Source organism: Lissotriton helveticus, chromosome 4_1, assembly GCF_964261635.1.
Source record: "Lissotriton helveticus chromosome 4_1, aLisHel1.1, whole genome shotgun sequence".
In the NCBI taxonomy this organism is placed as follows: Eukaryota; Metazoa; Chordata; class Amphibia; order Caudata; family Salamandridae; genus Lissotriton; species Lissotriton helveticus.
The window spans coordinates 1,929,894,129-1,929,919,705 of NC_136063.1; the positions used below are offsets into that span (position 1 = coordinate 1,929,894,129).

At 45.3% G+C, this 25,577-nt stretch overlaps 1 protein-coding gene across 5 annotated transcripts in view; it reads left to right on the forward strand.

Moving 5' to 3' along the window:
* ATP11C (ATPase phospholipid transporting 11C (ATP11C blood group)) overlaps window positions 1-25,577 on the forward strand; it is a 905,856-nt gene that overhangs the window by 447,959 nt on the left and 432,320 nt on the right. For all 5 annotated transcript variants that reach the window (XM_078688608.1, XM_078688607.1, XM_078688609.1 and 2 more), the window contains exons 7-8: window positions 3,995-4,098; window positions 10,763-10,813. In XM_078688608.1, coding sequence (XP_078544734.1) covers window positions 3,995-4,098; window positions 10,763-10,813 — 155 coding nt within the window. The remainder of the gene's footprint in view (window positions 1-3,994; window positions 4,099-10,762; window positions 10,814-25,577) is intronic.

Below are 25,577 nucleotides of genomic sequence, written 5' to 3' on the forward strand. Positions count from 1 at the left end.
CCCTTCCACACTTGTGGTGGCCAAAACGATTCAAAAGGGGGTGGTGATGGACAGAGTATCTGAATTAAGCAGAACACTCCTACCCAGTCAAAAGATCAGGGCTTGATCCATCACCGTTTTTTAGCCCACTGCACCATCCCAGTTCAGAACCTGGCTACATGCAAATTAGTCTGACCCTGGCCCAGTGCATCATGGGAACAGGGCAGACCAAACTACCAAGCCAATTCTTTACTGGAAAGGAAACAAGCTTCCGGGGACCGGTTCCTGGCATTACAGCCGTCTTCGGCCCGGCTTGCTTGAATCCTGATGGTGCAGTGAGCAAGGGACTCACATCTGAGCATACCCTTCCACACTTGTGGTGGCCAAAACGATTCAAAAGGGGGTGGTGATGGACAGAGTATCTGAATTAAGCAGAACACTCCTACCCAGTCAAAAGATCAGGGCTTGATCCATCACCGTTTTTTAGCTCACTGCACCATCCCAGTTCAGAACCTGGCTACATGCAAATTAGTCTGACCCTGGCCCAGTGCATCATGGGAACAGGGCAGACCAAACTACCAAGCCAATTCTTTACTGGAAAGGAAACAAGCTTCCGGGGACCGGTTTCTGGCATTACAGCCGTCTTCGGCCCGGCTTGCTTGAATCCTGATGGTGCAGTGAGCAAGGGACTCACATCTGAGCATACCCTTCCACACTTGTGGTGGCCAAAACGATTCAAAAGGGGGTGGTGATGGACAGAGTATCTGAATTAAGCAGAACACCTACCCAGTCAAAAGATCAGGGCTTGATCCATCACCGTTTTTTAGCTCACTGCACCATCCCAGTTCAGAACCTGGCTACATGCAAATTAGTCTGACCCTGGCCCAGTGCATCATGGGAACAGGGCAGACCAAACTACCAAGCCAATTCTTTACTGGAAAGGAAACAAGCTTCCGGGGACTGGTTTCTGGCATTACAGCCGTCTTCGGCCCGGCTTGCTTGAATCCTGATGGTGCAGTGAGCAAATGGACTCACATCTGAGCATACCCTTCCACACTTGTGGTGGCCAAAACGATTCAAAAGGGGGTGGTGATGGACCGAGTATCTGAATTAAGCAGAACACTCCTACCCAGTCAAAAGATCAGGGCTTGATCCATCACCGTTTTTTAGCTCACTGCACCATCCCAGTTCAGAACCTGGCTACATGCAAATTAGTCTGACCCTGGCCCAGTGCATCATGGGAACAGGGCAGACCAAACTACCAAGCCAATTCTTTACTGGAAAGGAAACAAGCTTCCGGGGACCGGTTTCTGGCATTACAGCCGTCTTCGGCCCGGCTTGCTTGAATCCTGATGGTGCAGTGAGCAAGGGACTCACATCTGAGCATACCCTTCCACACTTGTGGTGGCCAAAACGATTCAAAAGGGGGTGGTGATGGACAGAGTATCTGAATTAAGCAGAACACTCCTACCCAGTCAAAAGATCAGGGCTTGATCCATCACCGTTTTTTAGCTCACTGCACCATCCCAGTTCAGAACCTGGCTACATGCAAATTAGTCTGACCCTGGCCCAGTGCATCATGGGAACAGGGCAGACCAAACTACCAAGCCAATTCTTTACTGGAAAGGAAACAAGCTTCCGGGGACCGGTTTCTGGCATTACAGCCGTCTTCGGCCCGGCTTGCTTGAATCCTGATGGTGCAGTGAGCAAGGGACTCACATCTGAGCATACCCTTCCATACTTGTGGTGGCCAAAACGATTCAAAAGGGGGTGGTGATGGACAGAGTATCTGAATTAAGCAGAACACTCCTACCCAGTCAAAAGATCAGGGCTTGATCCATCACCGTTTTTTAGCTCACTGCACCATCCCAGTTCAGAACCTGGCCACATGCAAATTAGTCTGACCCTGGCCCAGTGCATCATGGGAACAGGGCAGACCAAACTAACAAGCCAATTCTTTACTGGAAAGGAAACAAGCTTCCGGGGACCGGTTTCTGGCATTACAGCCGTCTTCGGCCCGGCTTGCTTGAATCCTGATGGTGCAGTGAGCAAGGGACTCACATCTGAGCATACCCTTCCACACTTGTGGTGGCCAAAACGATTCAAAAGGGGGTGGTGATGGACAGAGTATCTGAATTAAGCAGAACACCTACCCAGTCAAAAGATCAGGGCTTGATCCATCACCGTTTTTTAGCTCACTGCACCATCCCAGTTCAGAACCTGGCTACATGCAAATTAGTCTGACCCTGGCCCAGTGCATCATGGGAACAGGGCAGACCAAACTACCAAGCCAATTCTTTACTGGAAAGGAAACAAGCTTCCATCACCACCCCCTTTTTGTAATTATTTTGGCCACCATGAGTGTGGAAGGGTATGCTCAGACATGAGTCCCTTGCTCATTGCACCATCAGGATTCAAGCAAGCCGGGCCGAAGACGGCTGTAATGCCAGAAACCGGTCCCCGGAAGCTTGTTTCCTTTCCAGTGAAGAATTGGCTTGGTAGTTTGGTCTGCCCTGTTCCCATGATGCACTGGGCCAGGGACAGACTAATTTGCATATAGCCAGGTTCTGAACTGGGATGGTGCAGTGAGCTAAAAAACGGTGATGGATCAAGCCCTGATCTGTTGACTGGGTAGGAGTGTTCTGATTAACTCAGATACTCTGTCCATCACCACCCCCTTTTTGTAATTATGTAGTTGGTTAATAGTCACAAAGCCCCATACCTCTGCACCGTACGTGACTTTGGAACAACACATAGAGCCATAAAGGTTCATTACTTGTTCGGGACACCATCTGCCAACCCTCCGCCCATAACTCGCAATAGCACCATTAGTGGCAATCATTTTACAGCAACGTTCTTCCACCAGGGAATTACATTTTAAAAACCTGTCAAATAGTAAGCCTAAATATGAGAAGGATTTAACCCTTTCTATTGTGTGGCTTCCTATCATATAAGTTGATTTGGTGCAAGATAGTTCAAATTAAAAAATTAGCAAGTGCACCAGCATTTCTAGGTCAGATTTATTGTATTGTCAATGTTTGTTTTCATTTTATGATGATTGGTTCCATAAGAAAATCTCGGCTGCATTATTTAGAACAATGTATTTGTCTGGATTCCCTTCAGTTTCCCACATCTGAATTTTTCATTGTTATTATGAATGTGCCTATATCCAAAGTAGAAATTTTTGAGAAATTGGAAATGTTTCCCTCACAATATGTGGTAAATGTTTATAATTCACCAAGAAGGTCGGTTGATTGTGCTGCACTCAGCCCTTATGGTCAGGCTGACATCTAAGGACAGGCACCAGAGATTGCCTGGTGCATGACCTGGGGATGATATGAGCACGCCTTGTTGCACCGGTGAAGGATAGAGGGATCCTTTGAGTGGATCATGGGATATAGAGTAACCCCAGCCTGGCAATGTGCAGAGAATAACATGATCTGGCCATCAGAGTAAGAGGATGTGCTATATTTAATCGTGCTGGGGCTGCCGGTGCACTAATCTGAATCCTAATGCAGGAGCAGGCAAGGAGCCATGACTGTGCGTGCATTGCTGTAGAGCTGTGTTTATAGAATCAGCGCCTGCACCGTGCATGCTTTTCATTCGAAGGCTGTGGCACTACATGTCTGGAGAGAGGGGAGGCCTGCTCTGTGATTAGTTTAATTAAAATTAATTAAGACCGTGGTCTTGTGACTGCTAATTTAGGATTCCCTGTTGGCTGAATGCAAACAAACTGTTGGGTTGATGTTAGACTTTTCCGTTGATTGTGGCCACACTTCGAAATGGCCCATCGCGGCAGCTGATGCTAAGAATAGGGTTACTTGGCAAGACTTCAATCAACCATTCCTCTGCAGCGGAAACAATCTTTGACTCTCTCCTCAGAGACAGCCATGATGCTTCCTCGACAGCTGGATGCATGTAATACAAGCCCCTGCCAGCAGGTCACAGTGCAAGTGTTAACTCTGTGTCATGTGGAATGAACGACTTCCCCTGATTGTTCCTGTTTCTCACCTAGGTCTACTACGCTCTGCGTGAAACCGCTGCCCTGTCTACCGTCCAGACCGTGGATTGCCTAAATGCCACCATTGAATGCGAGCAGCCTCAGCCTGACCTCTACAAGTAAGGCTTCACAGACTTCTTATTCCTTTATGCAGCTCTTAGCTGCAGGTGAATGTTTCACTGTTCTTACATCCCACAGTAGACATTGGTTCCCTTGGTAAGTAGAGATCATAAAAGAAAATGGATTTCCTACTTTTATACTATATGATCCGGTGCCAGGTCCCTGCACAGGTCCATGGGAGAATCATCCAGCCTCTGCATATCATATGTCCCGGTCTATCCCAGAGGAAGGATCCGCCTATTCACATGCTAAGGTTTTAGAGTCTCAACCCAGCCTTGGCTTGAGCACAAAGGCAAGCGCCTCACCCCCCTTGGTGTCAACAATGAAGGTGTGAGCTAGCCTCTTAAGAGTGTGTCATTTGTGCCTGCTTTCTGTGGGATTGAGGAGAGGTGCAGGCAAAATTTTAGTTTGCAGGAGGCTAAGCACTGAACTGACCTTCCGGGGGTGGTGCGCTTAGTTAGGTGGTTAAAGCAATACAAAAGCTGCATTGTGGAAGTGATACAACATCATCCAGAGAAGGTCTCAAGAAGTGGCAGATACTTCTTCTTAAAAACACGCTGTTCCTTAGACACATTTCTTTATTTGACAGGTGTAGATCTCCTGTGCAGTTACTTGAAGGTCATTTGAGATAATATAAACCATTACCTGTCACTGATTGGTCAGACCTGATGTTTCCAATATGCGCTTTGGGGTAGCCTCTTGCTCATGATTGGCTGGTCTTGTTTTATATCTCAGCTGTCTTCTCTTGAATTACGAGCTTCCTTCCCTATTCATGTTTTTCCTGCCCAGTAGCATTTTGTTCCCACAGTGTTCTGATTGGTTGACTTATATCCTTCCACTTCTAATGTTGTTTGCATTCATGAAACTATGTTTTTCTTTTACTTTAAGCACCCTATGTGAGTGCATGTGTTTTCCTGTACTTTGCCCTGTGTGTTGCTTCCCCCTTTATCAACCCATGCACTCTCAGTGATATTACCTCCTCCCCCAAAGCTTGTCGATTGCTTCCCCACCCTTACACTTTCCACTCATTTTTAATAATATTCCCCTCACTCCCCCACCTCCACACTTGGTGCTTCCCTCCCAACCCTTTCCAATATAACTTTTTGTTTTACTATTTGTCGCCTGCCACACTATCAGTGGGTGTCTATCATAAAATTATTTTTTAACAATTTCAAGATGTCCATTCGTAAAGCAACATGGACATGCATGTGTGGTGGGCATCCAGAAATTGGTTTATATAATTTTAACAAACCCATTTAAAGACAGCTGGCGCAGATGCACATGCTTCCACTGAGGATATATTTGAGCTGGGTTTATTAAAATATTACAAATGCATTGAAAGATGGCTTCTGTGAACGTGTGTGCAACCACAGGTTCCACCGTTGAGCTGCAGTTGTTAAAATGTTATATATATATTCAATGACAGCTGTCATGGATGCACACACATCTACAGTAGGCATCTTTGAATGCATTTGTAATATTTCAATACATCTTGTTCCAAGAAGGCTCTTTGAGATGTGTGTAAATTTGTGTTAGTTATCTAATGCAAAACATATTGATAAAACCTGTAGATTTCACTGGTGAGTCCTATTAAGTTTGTTATTGCGTGTTTCTTTTAGTTAGCATTCAGGCCTACATTTGGGTTTGAAAAATAACCCAGAACCCACTCTAGAGGTGGATTATAGATGTGGAAAGCTCTATCCTTTATGTCCACCCAGCTTCTGAAGCTTTTAAAGCCAGAGTTTGTAGATGTTAATTTCTTGGTCAAGGTGTAATGACATAGAGGGAAGGGATCTACACACAGGTCACCTAACCGGGCAGTCTACTTATTCATGATGAAGATCATCTTTGACAATGAATTGGTGGATATCTCAAAGAATAAATGAGAAATTGATTCAGAGAATTGCTTACAGTTGTTACAAACTGAGGAGAGTAGCAGCAGCCTTGAAGGTAGAATCAGGCACACCAAGGAACATACATTCACAATACTCCAAAGAAATGTAATAACTGGCAGATGTGTTGAGCAAAATTAGACGAAGAGGTGGAGTTCTCTTTGATAAAAAATAATCCATCCATTTGGGTGTTGCTTCCTGTATAGAGCAGTCGGCTCTAACCATTTCTGAAGGACGGTCGAAGGTATCAAACGCAGTTTTATCATCTATTAAGAACAGTGCACAACCACATCCTCCATCTATATCGACCTCAAGGAAATCACCGTGTGTTCCTTGCCCTTGGCAGGATGTAAACCAGCTTGGTGACTGTTGAGGTCATCATTTTCTCTAAATGTTTGCAGTTGGATGATTTGCAGCAATTTGGCTGGATTAGTTAGAAGGAAGATTGCTCTATTGTTAACCAGACATTTAACATCTAAAGAGGATTTTTTGAAAAAAGGGTGAATTTTGACAGGTTTAAATAGATGTCAGTTGCAGAAGAAAAATGCCAGTCTCGAAGGAGCAATTAAAGACTTCGGGAAGGAATGGACTAACGTTTCATTAATTGTTAATTCAGTTTTCCAAGAGCATGGGTCTCCCTGAGTCATAGGCTAGGTCTTTCTGTGCCAGGGTGTATGCATTTCCATCCAGGTGTTTCACCTGCTGTTCCCAGCTGGTGTTTATATCTGTTGTGTGCAGACTGCCCACACCTCCATACCTAGTCTCTCTTTCCTTCTCTCTCGTTGTCCCCGTGTGCCCAGATATCCTGGTCCCAGTGTACTGCTCTCCTTACACTAGTTTCTCTGTACATGTTTGTGTGCTCCTATGTCCTTGTTGCTCACTCCACATGGTCATGCATTTGTCTTCCTGTCCTTGCTTGTACTCGTCCGATGTTTTTAGGAGAGGGTTTCTATCAGCAGGCCCTTCTGCTAGCATGATCCAGCAGCACCTTGTCCCCATTGCACACTGCTCTGCTGACTTACCATAAATGTCTTTCACTGCCTGGGCTTTTACTCTGTCAGTAAGAAGCGTACACGTTAATAGTGCAAAATTATGAATAAGGAAGTGACTCCGATAGGTTAAAACCTGCCAGAGACAGAAATGTATAAAATCCGTACTTTTTTAAGCATAGTCCCATGATGCAGCCATTTTTTTTTGTAAACATATTTTTATTAGTTTCTTCACAGTAAACACTTAGTCATCTTTCGGCTTATCAACCCATGCTCCTCCCCGTATCACAACAATCTTGAATACCAATACTCTATTATATTGCATTTGGTCATAAACGTATCTAGTTACTTGTCGCATTATGATAGTGTGATGCTATGTGCTTCTAATCCCCTCTCATTAGTTACCACATCAATGCTTACCTATTAACTTAATAACTAAGCTACTAACAACTCCCCCCTCTCCCTACCCCCTCCCCACCGGTGTGTCCTGCTGCATAACTCCATCATAGATACTGGTGTGTTGATATGATGCAGCCATTACCCCATTGTGGATCAGCAAAAGGGGTCTTGATGTGTCTTTTTTCCTCTGGAGGTCTTTGGGTCTAAGAGCTATGGGCTTCTAGCAGCATGTGCATGTTCCAGATGCAGGTGGCACTGCTTTCAGAATTGCCTTCTATTTCTCTGGGCCTCAGCCAGGTGTGCGCCTATCGTTAGAGGCGGTAGCACATATTGACTGGTGATTCACTGAGGGTTAGTGGTAATAGTGACTTAGTGCACTTCGAGAGGAGTGCTGCATTGAGACATGTGATGATGTAAGTAGACAATGAAGTGAGTGGACGAGCAGTTATCCCTTTGGCCTCTGACCCGCAGTTTTAGATAACATTATAGGGCTGTTGTCTGCCCTACAGCCTGCTACAGTGCCAGTGCTTCGCTTCCATCGGAGAAATCACAGCCTCTGTTTATGATCCTGCCTGTGGATTTAGAAATGTGTAGTTGGGATGTCACAAATGTACTGTGTAACTTAGCTGCAAGGTCCCCAGTGCAATGGGAGGCTGGAAAGAGAGGGAGGGCTAATGAGGCAAGGTGCTGCACCTGTTAGAGTATCTGTGTTTTTGGAGCATAGCCACCAAACGATTCAAGTGTCTCCGTCCTAGGGAAAAGTGCCCCCTTTACGTACACTTCAAAGTATTACAATACTCTTTGCTTTGGGCAAAGGCATCATATTTGTACTAAAGTAAGCAAGTTAATTATGATAATTCTGAGGAAGTGAAACATGGGTTCCTTCTCGTCCCAACGCTATGGAGCAGCCACACAAAGCTCCAGAGTTACGCCATAGCTGCCGCCCTTGATACACTGGGTATGGTTCAGTGTCAAGCTCTCCTGTTACTTTAGGCAGATCGCTCGCTCCTCGTGGTGGGAACTAGTCACCTTGCAGCCAGGTCTGAGAAACCCTTGGGTGGAGACAGAACCTACAATCAAGAAACAAGAAGAAAAACATACCTTCCGCAAATGGAATTGCAGGGTTCACAAGGATTCGTGGAATTAACCTCACACCTCAAGTGCTTTGCTTGATGAGGTGATTTTCCTGGCATTTTTGGACTTGCTTCACAATCAATCCTCCAATAAAGTGTTTTGAAATGTAGTTTCGCATGACAAAGTTCTCTATGTGCTGCGTGTATCTGTCAATGGCTGACGGAAGTGTGCTTTCCATCATCATCCATGCTCTATCGTTGTATATTCTTCTGTGGTTTATCAAGCACCAATTTTATGGAACCAACTTCCAATTGTCTTAAGACAATGCCCAGACCATCTGAAATTCAGAAAGGCCTTGAAATCAGCCCTTTTTAGACCATCCACTGCATCTTCTTCTGCAAATCCACGAGCACCGAGATACCCTTTAGGGGGTGATTCATGCACTATATAAGCCTATAATCGAAACGAAACGAAACTTTTGCCCTTTTAAACATTAACATGCCAGTGATGTCTTCCATTAATGTTTATCCGCAGTGGCCTTACAGAGAAGGCCTGTTTTTACATCTGTGACTCATCTAGTATTCTGTGCCTGAAATGGTGCAGAGTCCACATGTCACACTCCAGGTACCAAACCACCTTATGTCTAAATGTATCCTTCCCAGGGGGTCCTCTTCCCAAAGGATGACTGGCAATTGCTGCCATGGAGGGCTCTTGCCTTCAAGTCTTATGCAGCATGGACACCTGTGCCTGTGACATCAGGATTCACCGTAATAAGAACTTGGCATACTGCTCTTCTGTAATAATCATTGACAGTAGAGTTGTGAAATAAAGACTGCTGCCAGAGCCTAAAGGCAGTGTCGATGCATGCTTTTGAGGGGAACAGGCAGTAAATAGGAAGCCTTTGAGCTCCATGTCCTTTTTCTTCCCCTAAAAATCGACTCTGATTGCCTGATATGCAGTCACTGATGGCATTTTTCTGGAGTTTACAAAACGAGGAAACAAACCTGATCTGTGGAGCTACAAAAGAATCCTGCTTTAATCAGTGGCATAAATTCCTATATGTAATTAAGTTATTGTACGTGACAGATTACACAGTTATGCTACATATCCTCCATCTGAGGAGCTCGTTAATAGTAGAAAGAGAACAATAATTTGTGAAGGCGTGTCCATGCCATCAATTGTTTTACAAATCACATTAGAGTTTTGTGACTTCATATAGAACTTCGTCTTTTGCCTCATTCCTGCTTTTGATCAACCTGATCATTGAATCAAGTTATTTATTTTGATTTATTAGTATGGTTTGTGAAATTTTGCACATTTTCTGAAATATGCCAATACTAGATCGGAGTAGAAAACCTTCTTTTATGACGAATGTTTATTGTGCTTGTAGAATTGCTTTATGTTTAACTAGCAATTTGCCTCACTGTACATATCACCACTTTACTCAATGAGACGGTGAGTACTATCCGTGACTTCGAATAATAGTTTCAGTTATTTTTTGCATATTTTTAGAAAGCAGGAAGACATTTAGTTTGGATGATATTGCAGTCCGCATCCTTTAGTGAATCAGGAACCACATTTGGGCCCGTATTACGTAACGGGTGCATTGTCCTTGTTTGTGCCACAGCAGGTTCCAAGTATGGGCCAGGTGAACATGTCTACATCCTAGTGCATCATTATTTGAACATCTAAGGCAGAGTTTCCCTAAGGATATTGAGCGTCAAATAATGTTGCAAAGTTCCGGTTGTACCCGGATGCTGGTCAGGATGTACATGATTAAGATTGTAACCAAAGGTTTAGTACTAACGTAATAGTCTGTTCCTGCCCAGAGAACGTCCTGGTCATGTGAAATGACCTGGATCCCTTTTATAGTAAAGGTTGGTCTAAAAATTGCCTATAACTTCTGGTACGTGTTCACAGACGTGTTTAGTACGTCAAGACAAATTAGTGTGACTTAGGTGACATGCAGTCGCTCTACATCCTAGTATATGGTTGAGGGAATCACCTCCCTTCAGGTATTGCGGACAATATATCAACTTCTTGGCGTTCATGTGATATCCTACTGAATTCTGGGTGTTGTAGTCTTGTGTTGCATGTATTATACTAAGTAGACTAACACACCTGAACAGAATGATTTTTAGGTGAAGAGTTCAGGATTGGAGCCAGTGCCTTTAATGATGTGGAGGGAGCTCTTCACCCTATTGGATTATGCCAGAGTTGATATCTGATGTACCTGGTGTTTGATGAGTTTGACTTGTTGTACACCAGAAAGGGAAGTCTTAAAAGATGTTCTCATTATTTTTTTGCAGGTTTGTTGGACGGATGAACATCTATGAAGATAACCAAACAGTCACTGCAAGGTTAGTTTGCTCCTCCAGTGCATCATTGTGTTTCACGCGTGTATGGCTTACGACTACAGACTTCGTTGTCATAGATTAACAGGTGTGGCCTGAGAAATGGGGATATTTTTCTGTAACATATGGTTCACCTTCAATCCCACAATAGAGAGCTCCCTCATGACCTATATTCACCTTCAACCCCACTTCAAACCTATGCATTTGTTCTCCTTAAAATGTTGAACTTGTTGAAGCTGCATAATATCCGATATTTCCTTGCAATATTTACTGTCATTTAGTAGATACGAGTACTTTAGTGCTTTGTCCAAATAACTGCATTGTCGTGCTAGCCCTGTTCATTTTATTTCATGTAGGTTTTGCATTCAGGTTTTCCATCACTTTTACAGTAGCCTTATTTATCATTTCTGAGTGTGAAATATTTCTTTACATTCTTTGTAATCTCTTCACCGTTTTCTTAGGTATGGGCTTCCAGTGAGTCTCATGGCAGAACTCCATTGCTATCATTTAATGGGCTGAATGAATATTACATGGTGACGTTTGGTCTGTACTCGTTTTCATGGTCATCTTAAAGTTTAAGAACACGTTTTGTTTATCACATTCAGCCTTCACTGCAGACAACGTCAAAGAGGGTTTTCTTTCAGATATGGTATTGTTTTACCAATCTGAAAGAGACACATAAGTGATAGATTCCTTACCTTAGAATATCCCCAGGCATCAGACTGGATCCGGAAAGTTTTTTTGTCAGCAGTACCCCTGCGCGTCGGTAGGTGGCGTCGTGCGGCTCTGCGTCCGTTGCTGTCATCGTAAGCGCCGAGATGACATTACAGAGACTTCCTGGGCGCCACCCGTGGGCGCTGAAGTCAGTTCTTTCTTTTTCCGCGCCAGTAAGCGCAGATCCGGTTAGAGCACGTACCCTAGTGACTTTTTGACTATTCTTTTGAGACTTTTGAGACTTTTGTCTCCTGTCAGTCTACTCTGGTGCAAGTAGGGATGCCTGGTTTTAAGTCTGATGGGGCCTGCCGTCGCAATATGTCGATGGCGGACCCCCACGACGTCGATCTCTACTGCCTGGAGTGTGACCACAAATCTCGGTTCTCTATGGACTGTCTGTCCATGGCCCCATAGGCCTTGAGGGAGCAGTGCCGGAAGCTGCTGGAGGTCCACTCATACCAGCACCGCTATTTGTCCAGGGGCCGCTCCAGAGAACGCTCGCTGGGCCACTATCATCACTCCGTGGGCTCCAAGACTTCACCCTCGGATTCGGGTAAGAGACGACACAAAAAGAAGTCGAAGAAACGTTGTCACTCTCCGACGTACCCCCGTCGGTCCCCGGATGCGGACGAGGGGGACAGGGGTTCTGCCCCTGTGGCTCCTTCAGAGCCCGGGAATCTTGCGGCCTGCCCACCTTACCCGGGTCCGTCGGCGACTCCCGCACAGGCGCAATAATTTCTTGCTACCATGGACCGCCTGCTTAGGCCTCGGGCTCCTGCCAGCATGCCTTTGGACACCGTGGTCCCATTGTAGCAGGGATTCCGTTCTCCTACAGAACTGTGCATAGAGACTTGCAACCTCAGTGAATTAGGGTGTGCCAAAACTCACCTCAGTACCCAAAATCCCCTTACCGAACTAGCTACAGTGTCTCATTGGTCATTACGAACTCCCAATGTTTAGACAAACCAGAAAATGAGCTTAGAATACCTCAGGTCACGTGGAATACATGAACACTCTTTCGTTATACAATCATTTCAAACCAGAACGTGGAGTAAATGAGGACGCGTGCACATTCGAAATATTTATTTACTAATGCCGTGTTCTCAAACGCAGTATCTTAGATAATCCAAGCCAACATATTATAAGAAACAAAGTTATCAGCATAGTTACTAGTCCATAGAATGCAAAAGGTGACAACATGCTAAAATGCTGTAATGAATAGGGGTTAACAACACCTAATTCTAAACCCTCCCTAACTAGCATATTATATTATATCTAAGAAGGTCTCTTTGGGTTTTAGCAGGGCGACCCCATACCTCAAGATCCTAGTGGCAGAGGATCACATCATCTTCCACCAGCTCTCTGCATGCGAAGCACCATCATGTGTGTGTCGTGTGCTGTATGCAAAGCAATATAAAACGCGCCTAAAGCCAGATTTTGGTAGCAGCTGCATTTATGTTATGTCTAGGAAGGTGCGAAGATCAGACCTCACAACAACACTGTGTCGAGTTATCCTTGAAGGCTTCAGCACTCACTGTACAGACACAGTTTACTAAGCAAAGCTGATATCGGAGCAATAGCATAATATTCTTGTGAAAATCACAACGCTCTTCTAGGCTGAAAGCTAAAACAACAATTATGTGTCGTGTGCAGAAGCAGCCAAAGGTAAAATGGCGTTTAAACATTTAATAAGCTCATGCTAACTGAACATGATATATACTCAAGCAGTAACTATATGACATCCCCCCATGATCCGAGCACGGATAAGATAAGATAAGATAAGGTAAGGGGAACATCATGAAAGCAGAGTTCAAGAACGATGAGCCAGGTCAAATTTAAAAACGGTGGAAAAAACGTTTTCATAAGTCAATTAAAAAAATTGCAACTTGCCAATCCATTATTCACTTTTACTCAAGTCAATAGGTCTGGGTGGTGGAAAATGTACGCATAATTTGTAAAAAAAAATTGTAAGTAAGAACGGGTTGTCATCAAAAGCCTTGAAAGCCTTTAGGACAGGACTGAATATGCAAAATATGCAGCAACAGCCTCCAACAGGAAGTCACTGTCATCATCCGAAAACAGTTCAGCCATCCAATTTAATAATGGGAAAGAACATACGTGCTCTTCCAGCACCGGATCCTTTAGCATCATCAGAGGACAACTCGGTGGGTTCTCAATAAAACTCTGTGCCAAGAAATCTTGCGCCGCTGCGAGTATGTTCCAACGACCCATTAGTCCATGCATCGCTGCCAAGGCCATAATCCTTTCGTCCGAACAAAACAACTCATGAGCAACTAAGAGACTCATCAGATGATTAAAATCGACGTCAGGAGACACCGTCTTGCAGAGACACAAATCAAGGGCCCACTCGAAATCGCAGCTCAGGCAATGAAACACAGGCTGAACACATGTGAAATAGGAAAATCGAAACGATAATCCATATGCCGCGCTTAAAGTCGCAAGCGGCAATGTGCCATAGTACTCAAGCATCCTGTTGCGAAACAGTGCCAGGTGGGGCTGTGCGGCGTGTAACACAGGATGGGCATCCATTTCTAATAAAACAAAATATCACCAGGACGCCTGCAGCCAGCGCCAGCAAAACAGGAAATCCACCAAATAGCTTGAAAATATAGAATGAAAGAAAGCAGGAATGACTCCAAATATCTTTTCAAATGAAGTCACGAGACCACTACTAACTATCTTAAAAAAGTGTGCGAGGCCAGAAGTGGAGGACGCGTTAAAGATTGAATGAATCAGCTCACTGAAATGCAACGGCAAGTCAGTATTTAAAAGAGCCTGCACCTCTGTGCGGGTGTTAGCTACGTGAAGGACAAATGTTTCACGAGCCGAACTCAGGGCCACTTCTTTTTGAGACAAAAGGGCTCTTATTCTACTCATTCCATTGAACTCTGCCGTCAAGGTTGGGATTCGCGGCCAGATGGAAACATCCGAGTTCCCATGCGGAGGAGGATACAGAACGTTTTTGCAACAAACTACACGTTCAGTTACTGTTACCACATAAGCAATACCTCTAATTAACCCACAACAATCTTCGTTATTTAAAAGTAAATAACTGCCGTTTGCCAGTAATCTGAAAGTGGGGACAATTGCGGGAACCGGAGTACCTTTCAAAACACAGGCTAAATTTGGCCGTTCTTGGTTACAAGAACCGTGTAATTGAATACGTCTACACATTAATGAGTTATCTGGTGTTTCTGTGCAATCCTCCCCTTTAAGATATACTTCTTGTCCATCTTTTAGGCATCTGTAAGTAAAAGGAAGCGACCAGGCTTCATGGAGAAATGAACTACCCAGTGGTTCATATCGGCCTATCGCAATATATCGCATGCAATTTGTAAATTTAAACAAAGCAAATGGTAATGTGATTAACCCGTGGATAAGCCACGTAGCAGCAGTGGCTTCTGCCACAGAGAACGGTAAAGATTCCAACCTTTCAATGAGTAACATGGAAAAAGATGCATCTCGCATTGAAAGCAAGCGCTGCTGGTCAGTCAAATTAAAAGGGGCAAAGAGGGAGGACACGTTCATGTAATTCCAAGGCACGTTTCCAGATTTAAGCGTCTGCAGGGTCCACGCAAATTGCATAATGGAACGCAATTGATTTTGACCATGGTATAACACAGACACTTCATCTTGCACAATATCAACAACAGAAGAGACTATATTATCTAATGTGTAAATGCGGGAAGAAAGCATGTTAATACTGTTATCTACAACTGCAAGCACTTTTTCTAAGTTAGCTTGATCAATAGCTCTAAGGCGTGTAGCCGCCTCAATCTGTGATGTCTTCCAGATTTCATTGTAAATCGCATCTATCCATCTTTTAGATCTACCACTAGCCGGGCCTTTTATGAAATCATTTAAATCCACATCATCAGTCAGCTTGGATAGATGCAGTTTAACCGCAGCCAAGGTAGAATGTTTCAGCCAATTCTGACATAATTTGCCTACTGAATAAGTGGTGACAGAATGGTCAGTTTCAAAATGGGGATCAGGCCTGACTTGTGTAAATCCTTCAGCTAAACCCAGAAAACGACGTTGGGATGAATCAGGACTTCTGTGCCACATCACCCAACCTTTTGGATCCAAACTGGATATATTAAAGGATGAATTATGCAATAGAGTTTGCAATTCCCTAATGGAAAACTGTGTAATATTACTCCAACCAGAATATTCTTCTAAATCAGGGACGGTAGGTGTATTTAATTTTTTAGAAGTAGCCAATCCATAGCATGTTGTTTGCGAAATGGTAGAATTCTAAAACAACATATGATTTTGGAAGAGACATGCTCGGTGCCTCAGTGCCTTGTACCTGCCATCTTTTAGAACCCCAAACAGATTTAAGGTCAACAGTTTCCTTCCATAACTCGTAGCCTTCTACAGCCAACTTGTCTAGAGAGGACTTCGAGTACAACAACTTAGTATCGGAAAGTCTAACCTTGGACATGGACCTCTCCGTCACTTTAAAATAAAAAGAAGCGGGATTGGACTGATTAAGTCAGTAAAATATGTGTACTTTTTCAAAAAAGTACTCGAACTACCTTGTAAAGGAGCCGGGCAATGCTCCCACTGTGTATAATTTACAGTACTCCTTCTGGAATTAGTTTTATGCAGATAATGGTTGCCAAAATGTTGGAAGCAAAATAATTCACCATAATTAGCAGATTCTAAGTACAAATCTTCAGCATCAAAGGCAGCATAATATTTCAAATCAGAAAACAATGCCTCTACTGCCTGAATATCCCAATCATCAGAACGTATGTTTTGTTTCACTACATCCCCCATGTTTACCCTGAGCACTTTAGGGACATTAACAACCTCAGTAGGGCCATGGATTTGAAATTTAACGGCATCCCACACAATCCCATCAATACCAGGCCAAGCAGTGATGTTAACAAAAGTCAAGTCTCTTTTCAGTCTGTGTGCTGAATGCGATGAGGAAAGGGGGGGCCAAAGTTCCATTTAGATGTCGAATGCATGTTCTCTCTTCGACATAGTGTCCATTGACGATTCGAAAAAAATAAAGACACAAAACCAATTGACTTAAAAAAGGTAAATTGAAATAAGTACCAACCAAATATATGTCCAAGGGGGAATCAAAGTGTTTTTTAAATAAACTGGCATAAACTGCAAAACGTGAGGGCTTTTTTGAGTTATTCGAAACAGTGTCAAAAGGAAATCTGGATTCTGTGGCCAAACGTGTTTGCAAATCAGGCATCAATACATCAGTTGGGTAAGTGTAATCAAGTTCATCACCGTTAGTACCAGGCAAAGTACTCAATAAAGGACTGGAAATGACGGGAATCTCGATGGCCACTTCTGGCATAGGATTGGAAGCAGTGGCCAAAACAGAATTTCTCACAATCAAAGGACAGGAGACAGCCTAAGAAGAATCGGCCACTCTGTGTATTTTGACATTGTCAATTGAGATAAACCTGTTTTCCTTATGACCTGGAAGTGGTGGTAAAATGACTGTTCTTGTGCCCTTCACACCAAGCACAGGAACCGGAGCTCGATAGGAAGGACCAAATTCTTTCTTGTTATCGATCTTCTCTCGAACCAGTTCTCCAACTTGGGGTAGCCAGCCAACTACAGGGATCTGCAATGCATGGAGGGCAAATGTTCCTTTGCAAGACTGTCTCTGGTCTTTTGTAGATCCTGTAAAACATTGCAATGTTCATCTACGTTAAAGGCTGTGGCTTGGGCCACGCAGTCTAGATACCAAAGAGCATTTCGTATGGGGTCCGCCCACCCAGAGACCTTCTAGGGAGATTATTAAGAGCACGCTGCACGCCATTGAGATGGGCCAGCCAGTTTCTGCCAGTGCCTATAACTCGGGCTGTCAAAGATTGCTTTAAGTCACGGTTCAATCGTTCCACTACACTATTACCCTCAGGTCTGTAAGGAGACGAAAACTTGACTTGGACCCCCATCGACATCGTGGCATCCTTGTACGCCTTTAGAGGCGAAAGCCGGACCCTGATCCGAATGGAAGGTACCACAGGGAAAAATCCCTACAAAGACACGCAAATCCCTTATGACAGTCCGTGAATCAGCGCTGCGATGGGGCCAGACCCACACAAAGCGTGTGCATGAATCAACTGCTACTAAGATGTACTTATACGCGGTGTCAGAAGAAAAAGGACCGCAGTGATCCAAATAATTGCTTCCTTGTGGTTTATTAGATATGTACAACTGTGTCTGTGGCGGACGCGCAGCAGTCGAAGGCTTAATCTGCTGGCAAATGTCACATTGAAGGACATAATCGCGCATCTGTTTGTACAGTCCCCGCCACCAGAAACATTTTTGTAATTGAGTTACAGTGGCCGAGACGCCCGCATGCGCAGACGCAACACCTTCATGTGCCGCTGTAATCAACGTATTCCTGCGGTCCGAGTTGGGAATCAACCTCTCCCCAACCTCGGGTATTTTCACATAAGGAACCTTATCGGGACTTAAGTGGTATGTGTACTTCGAAGGGAACCCCGCAGGGTTTTTACCTCCCTTCTCAGTGGCAGCAACAGCCGCCAAGATATCATCATCAATCTTTCTTTTGGACCGTGTAACCGCTGCAACCAAGTATGCCGATACTGCTGATTTCGCTGCCTCATCAGCAAGCGAGTTACCAACAGCGTGAACTCCAACACGCTGGTGACCGAGAGTATGAATCACAAACACAAGTGGCAACTGCTCTTTAAGCTCAGCCACTCGAACCCAGATCATTTTATGTTTTATCGTGCTACCCTTGGAATCACGAAAGTCATTTTGAATCCAAAAGAACAAGTTTTCATTGTAAGACTGGACACAGTAATAGGAGTCACTCACAATAAGAGTTGTCACACTAGGATCTGCGTACTCCAATGCAAGCATCAGAGCCCGAAGCTCTGCCAATTGCGCGGTGCAGTCCCCTAGAGTCTGCGTGTGCACGACTCATCGTTCACCATGGCACCGACCACAATGGCGCATGCGGAAACCTAGGCATGTTTAGAGCCATGCGCAACCTGCGCCGAACCATCAGTGTAAATGATGCAATGGAAATCCTCCAAAGGTCGCATAGCTAAAGGAGCTGGATGAACAAATTCATACTGTAACTACTCCTGCGACCGCAATGAGGCGTCAAAAATAAACCTGACATCCGGGGACGTCAAGGAAGCAGCCCATTGTATCCACCGAGGGTGCAAAGCTTTTGAATTAGGTACACTGACTTTCGCAACTGCCTCCAAGGCAGGACACGGGGTAACAACCAACATGGGTTTTCCCTGTGACAGAGTACGTTCCTTAAGAATCGCCATCTGTACAGCCGTTAAAACTTTCTCCACAGTAGAAAAACGCATTTCAGCCGAAGTGTACAAGTGTGACTTGTAAGCAATAGGTACTGTGTCTCCTTCATTAAAAGTCAGGAACGTGAAACCCACCGTCCCAGGGATGATTCTTATCACCAGGTTGGCGTGGTTGTCAAGAGTCAGTAAGAATTTAGAAGCGAGCAAATCAGCCTGCAAGGATTGCAGAATAGCTGAGGGCTCAGGTAGCCAGCATGATTTGGAAAAAGTAGGTTGTATCAAAGCATACATAGGCTTGATACGCTGGGCATATTCCGGAATGTATGTTCTCCCGAAATTAAAAAAACCCAGTAAAGACTGTAATTTTTTCAGAGTTGTCGGAGCGCGCAGTTGTGCGCATTTCTCCAGGAAGTGAGGAGCCAACCCTCTACCTTCATTGTTGAGGTCATAGCCCAGGAACAACACTGCATAATCTGCAATGTGCGATTTTGCAAAATTGAATTTGCAACCCATGTCTGTAAAGCTACAAATTAAGCGGTCAACGCGACACAGATGCTCCCAAAGTTCGTCGTCTGTGAGATAAATGTCATCCACATACGAGCAAGCATCAGGGTTGACTCTCTCTAAAAGAGAGACAATGCGGGCAGTAAAAATCCCAGGACTACTCTTATAGCCCATAGGTAAACGCCGAAATTGTTTTTGGACACCGCCGCATGTAAAGGAGGTCCATTGGGAACTTAGACCATCCAAGTGGTGGGTATAAAAACTGTTGGATATGTCAAGCGTGGTCTTAAAACGCTTACGCACTAGACTATCCACCAAGGCAGAACCGTGAGTATTCTGTACTGCACAGGTACGGCAATGTGAGTTTAAATGCCGGTAATCCAATACCAAACGATACGAACCGTCCGGCTTGGTCACAGTAAAAAGAGGGTTATTAATCGGTGACACACATGTTTCAATCACTCCTTGATATTCCAATTGTTCAAGGTTTTCCGCAACGGAAGCCTTAGCTTCACGTCGAAGGGGATATTGAGGTTGAGGCTGTGGCTGAGACCGCAATGGAATCTCGTGGCGTGGGGAAAATGTATCCCATCCACAGTGTGTACGGTACAGAGCTGGCGCTAGAGCCTTAGCCCACGCTTCTGCAAAATTCAGCGCATGCTCTTTCGAGACTGTGTGCGCGAAACTAGGGAGGATTACCTCCTTCCCTCGCGGAGCTGCGAGCACAAAAGGTGATGGCCAGTCAGCCTCGGATAACAAAATGTCATACGTAGACAAAAGATTTTCCCAAAATATCCCTTTTATGGTACGCTGTATGTCACCTTCGATTAACAGGACAATTTCATAAAGTCTGTCAGGGGAGCAACTCTAGTGTCAGCTGTTTCAACTACAACATAACGGTCAGTCGCTGTCACCTTCAGTAGTGGACGCAGGGCCTCTCGCACTATGGTAATCTCAGCCGCGCTGTCCAGCAAGGTCAGAGCCCATGTCAGTTTCCGAAGCCGCGTTCTCACTATCTGTGGCATATCTCGCTGTTAAAGCGGCGACTTTCTTCTTTTGAAACTGGGGTCTCTTTGGTGTAGAGCCGACCTGCTTTCCTGCACCGTCTTCTGGGCGGGGCTGGTCGTGTCCTTGCTGGCCACCCCGACCCCTGCCGCCTCCTCCACCACCGGTCGCCGAGGCTGATGAATCCTGAAAAGAACGAGGAGAGCGTTGATCAGAAACCTGAAAACGATCAGGTGATTTAATATTTGCGCGATCGCGCAAGTCATAAACACGTTCTGTGGGGGCAGGCACTGGAGACACAGGACGAGACTCCTGTTTCTGTTGCTTTCCCCGTTTTTGTTTTTTAGGCCAATTTTGTTTCTTGGACTTGGGCTGAACGTCCGTGTCAGACTTCTGCCCTTGGGGTTGCGTTTTCTCTTTAGTAGAAAAATGCTTTTGACCCCTACTATTGCGGCCCACGGTCTTATAAACCGCCACAATAATCCTCGCTAACTGTCGGGGTTTCTCGGCATCTGGAAGCGCACTCAAAGCATTAGCTACCTGAAAGTTCACGGCATCCCCCTTGACATTAGCAAGAATGAGATCGCAAACCACATCAAAGGTGCCACACAGGCGCATACCCAATTCAACCGCAGCCTCAGATCCGTGCTCGTCTTGAACATGCTTAAGGACCGCAGGCAGGACAGTCATAGACGGAGTGCCGTAGCACCTCTCATAGACTGCCACAAATGTCCTACCCCATGTCTCACAGTCACCGATTTCAGGGGCCAAGTCTTTGGGTAAACTAATTGTCAGAATCCTGTGTTTCTCACCAGGAGTCGTGTTAGGAAATACTGCTTCCAGCTGGTCAAATTTCTCAGCAAGCCAGAAAGGAAATTCATCCGTATCCTGGGGACGCTTGCCCATCACAGCATTGACCATCACGGGACTGAACTTCATACCACCCTGTCCCGCAGGAAGCGCGCACCTCCCGGGGCCCCACCCGGAAGGTTACTGGTTATGTATTGTACCAACGCGCGAATAACGCTAATGGAGACTACATGTAGTCTGCGAAGTTCAACTACGGTACAATTGCCGTGTTGAGGATGAGGAGTAAATCCAGCCAAAACAGGCCAATTTGCACCTGGAATGGACAAAGGACCTAACTTCGGAGCTGTTAAAGAATGGGGGAGGGCGCCACCAAACCAAACGCGATGCTGCCAAGTATCTATAGGTACTTCCTGTGCCCGGTACGGTGTGTACTCATTCGGCACAGGGGTGGTAGTGTATGTGTGGAACACACCTGAAGTACCGTCCACCGCCAGGAATGTCACCCACGAATAAAAGATTTTGTAAGGGTAAGCTATCTCCGCACTCACCACCATTATCACAGCCATGCCATCCACAGGGACATTATAATTCTGCAAATGATTGCGCACCGCAATTCGACTATGTTGCGGAATGTCCACGGCAGTGGCCATGATAATACAGAAGAAAAAAGACAAAGGAAACTATGTAGCACAACTGGGTATGTAATTCAAGGAAACCGTTTAGAAAGATTCAAGCTTGAAAATACCTATTTCACAAATAGGTAGGTTTTTTCCAACACCACCGTTTTCCGGAAACGAAAGTGAAGGGGTTAAGGATTGAGTGATGTACTACTCAAGTGTCATGAAATAAGACCACCAATGTATGGGCGCCATGTAGCAGGGATTCCGTTCTCCTACAGAACTGTGCATAGAGACTTGGAACCTCAGTGAATTAGGGTGTGCCAAAACTCACCTCAGTACCCAAAATCCCCTTACCGAGCTAGCTACAGTGTCTCATTGGTCATTACGAACTCCCAATGTTTAGACAAACCAGAACATGTACTTAGAATACCTCAGGTCACGTGGAATACATGAACACTCTTTCGTTATACAATCATTTCAAACCAGAACGTGCAGTAAATGAGGACGCATGCACATTTGAAATATTTATTTACTAATGCCGTGTTCTCAAACGCAGTATCTTAGATAATACAAGCAAACATATTATAAGAAACAAAGTTATCAGCATAGTTACTAGTCCATAGAATGCAAAAGGTGGCAACATGCTATAATGCTGTAATGAATAGGGGTTAACAACACCTAATTCTCACCCTCCCTAACTAGCATATTATATTATATCTAAGGTCTCTGGGTTTTAGCAGGGCGACCCCATACCTCAAGGTCCTAGTGGCAGAGGATCACATCATCTTCCACCAGCTCTCTGCATGCGAAGCACCATCAAGTGTGTGTCGTGTGCTGTATGCAAAGCAATATAAAACGCGCCTAAAGCCAGATTTTGGCAGCAGCTGCATTTATGCTATGTCTAGGAAGGTGCGAAGATCAGACCTCACAACAACACTGTGTCGAGTTATCCTTGAAGGCTTCAGCACTCACTGTACATACACAGTTTACTAAGCAAAGCTGATATCAGAGCAATAACATATTATTCTCGTGTAAATCACAATGCTCTTCTAGGCTGAAAGCTAAAACAACAATTATGTGTCGTGTGCAGAAGCAGCCAAAGGTAAAATGGCGTTTAAACATTTAATAAGCTCATGCTAACTTAACACGGTATATAGGCAAGCAGTAACTATATGACACCGTGTTAGGATCCTGTCGAGCCGTCAGCTCCGGCCCTGGCACCACAGGATCCTGCGCCACAAGGTCCCTTGCTGCCGGCTCCGTCTCCACCCTCGGTTCCACCTCCGGCGCCGCAATGGGTGCCGTTTGTTCCACCCCTGCCCAGGATCCAGGACACTTTCGTCCCTTCCTGAGATCCAAATTGGGACACAGCACCAGTTTGGCCCCGTTCAGCGCTGTTCTCAGCTCTGTTTGTTCCCTCCCCGGTCCCTGCCCTGCCTCCGTGGTCTGTACCACATACGACAGAGGTGGAGGACGACTGGGAGGGGTCCGAGGACCCTCTTGCTCGTCAATGTGACTCTGATCAGGACTGTTGTGAATTTCACAGGAGTGTTACCCATATACCAAAGCAGGACTGGGTAGGTAAGGTGCAATAAAATAACAATGTCCTGAGAGGTAAAAATCTGTAGACAATTAAAGCATGCATGCACATAGCATTACTAGCAAAGAAAGAAGGAGAAAATGTGTTTGTATGCCAAAAGATAGTTAATCATCTTTATATGTTACATAACTTTCATGGTCAGATTTTATACAGTTAGGAAACAGCACTGCAAAAATTCAATTGGTGACAACCATAAAAAACTTGGTGCAAAAAGGTGTACAAAGTGCAAGTGGCGGCGCAAGTGAAGGTGAACAGCGTGGACGGCGCACTGTGAACGAAGTGCAAATAATTTACAGTGAGTGGCTCTAAGGTAGATGTGACAACGTGATATCACAATAGTACAGGTTCTTTCAATTAGATGTGGAGCCACAAATGAGGAGTGCGCCTGTTATTCAGACTGTTAGGTCGACGGCGTTTCGATCCTTGTAGTTTCGGATCGTCATCAGGACTGGGTTGTCTAACTTTGGGCGTGCTGTAGTCAGTTCCAGATAGCAAGACTCAGCTATCTAGTAGTTGGTCCTCCGAGGGGAACAGCAGTCAGTGGCGACTTATGCTGGCCGAATCTTTGTTTGGTAGGAGGATTGCAGGGATGCGCTTTTTAGATAAGTGCTTCAATCAGTTGTCTGTGGAAGCACGAACGCTTATCAGGTCAGTGCTTTGATCGGCTGTCTGTATCGAGCCGTGTTGGAGCACGAACGCTGCTGAGTGAATCGGCGTGTCCGGCTGCTTTACTGAATGGGAGCGTCTGACGCTCCCATTCAGTGGACCTGAATACAGCACGCCCAAAGTTAGACAACCCAGTCCTGATGACGATCCGAAACTACAAGGATCGAAACGCCGTCGACCTAACAGTCTGAATAACAGGCGCACTCCTCATTTGTGGCTCCACATCTAATTGAAAGAACATGTACTATTGTGATATCACGTTGTCACATCTACCTTAGAGCCACTCACTGTAAATTATTTGCACTTCGTTCACAGTGCGCCGTCCACGCTGTTCACCTTCACTTGTGTCGCCACTTGCACTTTGTACACCTTTTTGCACCAAGTTTTTTATGGTTGTCACCAATTGAATTTTTGCAGTGCTGTTTCCTAACTGTATAAAATCTGACCATGAAAGTTATGTAACATATAAAGATGATTAACTATCTTTTGGCATACAAACAAATTTTCTCCTTCTTTCTTTGCTAGTAATGCTATGTGCATGCATGCTTTAATTGTCTACAGATTTTTACCTCTCAGGACATTATTTTATTGCATCTGATCAGGACTTGGCAGACGAGTTGGAGGAGGCCATCGGCCTTCATGTCTCCTCTGACCCAGGGTGTACCTCTCCCCTGCCTACCATGGAGGAGGGCGCCTCTTACACGGTGGTGCTCCATTGGACAGCTGAGGTCCTCAACCTTGATCTCCCAACGGTTGCCCTAAAAACTAATCTCCTCACTGAGGTGCTCCAGACCGTGTCCACTTTGTCGGAGCCCCTTACTGCCATTTATTGACGCCCTCACTGATGTCTTACAGGGCACTTGGTTGCGGTCAGCCACAGGGGCCCCTGTGGATAGGAACGTCGCCAGGCGTCATCGCCCGGCGCCTGGTGACCCTGCTTTTCGGACCACTTATCCTACGCCCGAGAGCCTGGTCATCCAAGCTTCGACGTCCCAGAGTGCCTTTCCCACGGCTCTGCCAGTTAAGGACTCTAAGAAGCAAGAGCAGTTTGGCAAGCGGTTGTTCTCTATGGCCAGCTTAGGGCTTCGGTCAGTGAACACCGCATGTCTATTGGGCTGCTATTCCCACGCGGTGTGTGATACAGTTGCACAGGTGTTGCCTCAGTGTCCTGAGGAGTCCAAGCTGTGCTGTCCCAAGCTGTTGCTGAAGGTAAAGATGCGGCTAAGTTCGCCATTCGGTGTGGTTTGGACACCGCAGACTCACTAAGTAGGGCAATTTCTACGACTGTGGCGCTTCGTCGCCACGCCTGGTTGAGATCTACCAGGTTTTCGCCAGATGTCCAAAGCTCACTCATGAACATGCCCTTTGATGCTACCCGCCAGTTTGGTGATAAAGCTGACCGTGCACTGGAGCGTTTTAAGGACACTCGGGCTACGGCCAATCCTTGGGTCTCTCCACCAAGTGCCCGGCCACGTCTACCTTTCATGGCCACGGAAGGGGCACCCCTGCCCGCTCGTTCAGTCAGAAACCTGCGCAGAACCAAACTCAGC